Source organism: Lactuca serriola, chromosome 9 (assembly GCF_051521515.1).
Source record: "Lactuca serriola cultivar US96UC23 chromosome 9, Lser_US96UC23_V15, whole genome shotgun sequence".
Lineage (NCBI taxonomy): Eukaryota > Viridiplantae > Streptophyta > Magnoliopsida > Asterales > Asteraceae > Lactuca > Lactuca serriola.
The window spans coordinates 43506039-43509869 of NC_136416.1; the positions used below are offsets into that span (position 1 = coordinate 43506039).

Here is a 3831-nt window from a genome sequence, read left to right on the forward strand (position 1 = left end):
ATGAAATAGATCAATTTTTTGACAAATAAATTGTGCATAAATATATAAAACATCAACTTATACAAAATAAATAAAAGTTATTATTTTCTTCTATATTGCTATTTTTTTTTTAATTTTTTTTTTTTACATTTTAATGGAAAAGTAGATAGCAGATTAGCAGTCGAGTGAGGTGGGTGGGTGGGTGGGTGCTCGGCCGTACTCGTTCGGTTCTCCGCCGAAGCATCCATGTCCAACACGGCTGATGCTTCTTCTGCTATCCACGCGTCAATTGATCATTGGTCTATCAATCTGACAAGTACCTTCCTTTACCTTCTCTCACACACATTTCCACACTCGCTACGTGTTTGTGTAGTGCACAATACATGCCTTACTACTAACTCTTGCCTTTTTCTCACCTCTGACATCGGAAAAACAAGAATATCTTCACGACTTCACCGGAACGCCATCTCCAGAGTTAGAAAACACACCTCTCCTTTTTATTTTCTAAAAGAGAAACCAAATAAAGAAGAAATTTAGAGCAAGACCCACCGGTCAAGACGATTTCTTTGAAATAAAAAAATTTAGGGTTTATCCAGGTTCGTCGTCATCTTCGTTGTTGTTGCTTGTATGTGTTCCTTTCGATGCGAATATAGTCTTTAATCTACGCACAAACAAACACACGAGCATATTCTCTTGGATGCTTCTGTAAGTTTTATCTTTGATGCTCTTCCTCTCTCTCTAACAATCTTTTATATTTTTTCAGGGATTCAAAGTTGAATTTCCATCTGGGTATTTCGTATTTGGATGATTTCTTCAATCAATCCATCTGGGTTATTGGTACCTTTCCATTTTATTTTATTTTAGGTGAAAAAGCTACGATCTTTTCAGTCATCACACTGTTTTATTGCTCGTATGTGTGGTGTTCGCGAAAAAAAGATCAAATCTTTTATGTCTTCTAACCTCCTCTAAACGATGAAGAATCTAATCGAGGGTTTTAAACGATAAGTTTTTGAATGATGGTGTTTTATCTATGTGAGATTCTTGAAGGGGGTTTTTGAAGGTTAAGATGAGGAACAGGGGGATAATCTGAAATTGCAGTATGAGTAACAGTGAGAAGAACAACATCAAGAAATCAAAAGAAGAAGCGTCATTCGATAGTAGTAATAGTAATCATAATAGCAATAATAAATCTGGAACAGTTAAATCGGGATCAGGTTGCTCAAAATCAGTTTGTTCAAATGGGTCAATTACAAATTCAGACTGCACGATTGATGAAAGGGTGCTTGTTGATCCAAAACTCTTATTTATTGGAGCCAAAATTGGAGAAGGAGCTCATGGGAAGGTTTACGAAGGAAGGTAAACAATATATCTACTTATATCATGACCATTTACATTTCAATTCTCATGATAATTTTGCTTGTTTATAAAAAAAAAATTGCTCATTTTGGCTGCAAAATCCAACATTAAGGTGAATCCCAAAAGCTTTAAGACAAATTTCATTTGAAAGAAATCTTGTAGTAAGTTACATGATTACCCTGTTTTGAAGTCATTCTGCCAACATGTACTCCTTTTCCTAGATATACTTTTTAATTTATTCTTCAAACATTCTAAAATTTAGAACAAATGACTTCGAATACTTTTAGTTGATTTTCTTACATCATTTTTATTCGTATCTAATTTACATCTGACATGATGGTACCTTTTGCAGAAACACTTGAATAAGATTTTATTATTTATTCTAAAAAGGGTTTTTAACATTTAACATTTAACATTTAACATTTATAGGTATGGTGATCGAATTGTGGCTATAAAGGTTCTCAACCGTGGGAGTAACACAGAAGAACGAGCTGCACTTGAAGGCCGTTTTGCACGTGAAGTTACTATGATGTCAAGAGTGAAACATGACAACCTAGTTAAGGTATATTTGGTTATTACAAGGTTTAAACTCGATAGATTTATTACTTATTATTATTTATTTTTTTTGCAGTTTATTGGAGCTTGTAAGGAACCTTTAATGGTGATTGTCTCCGAATTGTTACCCGGAATGTCACTTAGGAAATATTTGGGAAGCATTCGTCCAAATCAATTAGACCTTCGTTTGGCTTTGAGTTTTGCTCTTGATATTGCTCGAGCCATGGATTGTTTGCATGCTAATGGGATTATACACAGAGATTTAAAACCCGGTATTTTTTTTTTCTTTTTATTATTATTCCAAAAAAGGGTTATATTCAAAACATATCAACATTGTGATTTGTGACTTGTGACTTACTTCCAGATAATTTGCTGTTAACTGCAAATCAAAAGTCTGTGAAGCTTGCAGATTTTGGTCTTGCAAGAGAAGAAACCGTTACTGAAATGATGACAGCAGAGACTGGTACTTACCGCTGGATGGCCCCTGAGGTATTTTTTTTAATTTTTTTTTTGTTGATGTGGTGCTGATGTGGACGTGTCACATGACAGGTTTATTGAAACAGTTTTATTAAATTATAGCTGAAAAAATAAATAAAAAGAAAAACTGAAATTGTAAAATTTGCAGTTGTATAGCACAGTGACATTGCGTCAAGGGGAGAAGAAGCATTACAATAATAAAGTTGATGTCTACAGCTTTGGAATTGTGTTATGGGAATTAGTCACAAACCGAATGCCATTTGAAGGCATGTCAAATTTGCAAGCTGCTTATGCTGCTGCTTTTAAGGTCTTTCTTTCTATCTGTCTATTTCAATGATGAGGGCATTTACGTCTTTTGCTCAGATAAAAAATCACCCTGTCCTTGTCCCTGTCCCTGTCCCTGTCCCATCTTTTTGAATGGGACGAAAGACTGCAATTTTTGTCCTATTCACATCAGTCTCAGTCCATTGCATGTCAAATACACAGTACAATTTGTTCTGTTCTGTGCATATCAAATACAGTACAATGTGTTGTGTTTTGTTAAGGATTGATTTCTAACTTTTTTTTTGAAACAGCAAGAAAGGCCAAATCTTTCGGAAGACATATCACCTGAACTAGCGTTCATCATACAAGCATGTTGGGTTGAAGATCCGAATCTAAGACCAAGTTTTGACCAAATCATACGAATGCTCAACACGTTTCTCTTCACCCTCCCACCACCACCATCCGCCACGTCACCGGAAGAATGTGATGCCGCCGATGACGTGGCGGCGGCAGCAGCAAGTAATGGCGAGCTTTCCGCACGCTCAAGACGCAAGTTTTCTTTTCTTCGTCAGATTTTTGCTGCCAAAAAAACCAAGAACTCACAATGAGTCACCATTAAGATCTTCATTTGACTCAACAGATACTTACTTGATCGTTGAGTGAAGTGTATGTAAAAGCCCTAATTATCAAATAGATGAAACAAAAAAAGATTATATGGTAAAAATAGGGCGAATAGGTTCAATGGAAGTGTCTTAGTGGACATTGGTTGTAAATGAGGCACATAAAAACTCTTAGATTTTTTTTTTTTACTTATGTTAATATGAATGCTGCTGTAGTTTTAGCTTTAAAAAAGGCTTCCCCTTTTGACGTGATTGTTGGATTGAGGGTGTTGTACAACTTTTTCTGCATGAGGTACATGTTACCTTGTGGTTTGTTGGTTTTGCTCAAGTGTAAGGAACTAACATATGAAGAACTTATGCTATGTTTTTGTATCAATCCTCTTAAGGGTGATTTGATTGTTTTGGCTTTTAAGTTACAATAATGGAGTTAATTTTTAGTATTATGGCTACTTGTATTTCTTGGTTATGTATATCATTAGAATGGGTTAAATTTGATTTTGATTATGTTTTTTTTTTACATGAATATTGTACTTCATTAATTAAATGAATGTTGTACTTCATTAAATCCTAGGAGGTAAAA

General features: G+C 34.8%; 1 protein-coding gene across 3 annotated transcripts; it reads left to right on the top strand.

Annotated features, from left to right (window-relative positions):
- Positions 1-234: 234 nt before the first annotated feature.
- LOC145072817 (Protein kinase superfamily protein) lies at positions 235-3627 on the top strand. 3 transcript variants are annotated; one of them, XM_079019290.1, is made up of 7 exons: positions 252-575; positions 743-1335; positions 1765-1897; positions 1967-2162; positions 2255-2379; positions 2516-2674; positions 2943-3627. In XM_079019290.1, exons 2-7 carry the CDS (start codon positions 1079-1081, stop codon positions 3237-3239), a joined length of 1167 nt encoding a protein of 388 aa, XP_078875416.1. In that variant the 5' UTR covers positions 252-575; positions 743-1078; the 3' UTR covers positions 3240-3627. The 3 variants fall into 3 exon arrangements, with proteins under 3 accessions (XP_078875415.1, XP_078875414.1, XP_078875416.1); XM_079019289.1 differs by having other exon boundaries at positions 235-604; positions 1765-2162; XM_079019288.1 differs by having other exon boundaries at positions 235-575; positions 1765-2162.
- The last annotated feature ends 204 nt before the right edge of the window (positions 3628-3831 follow it).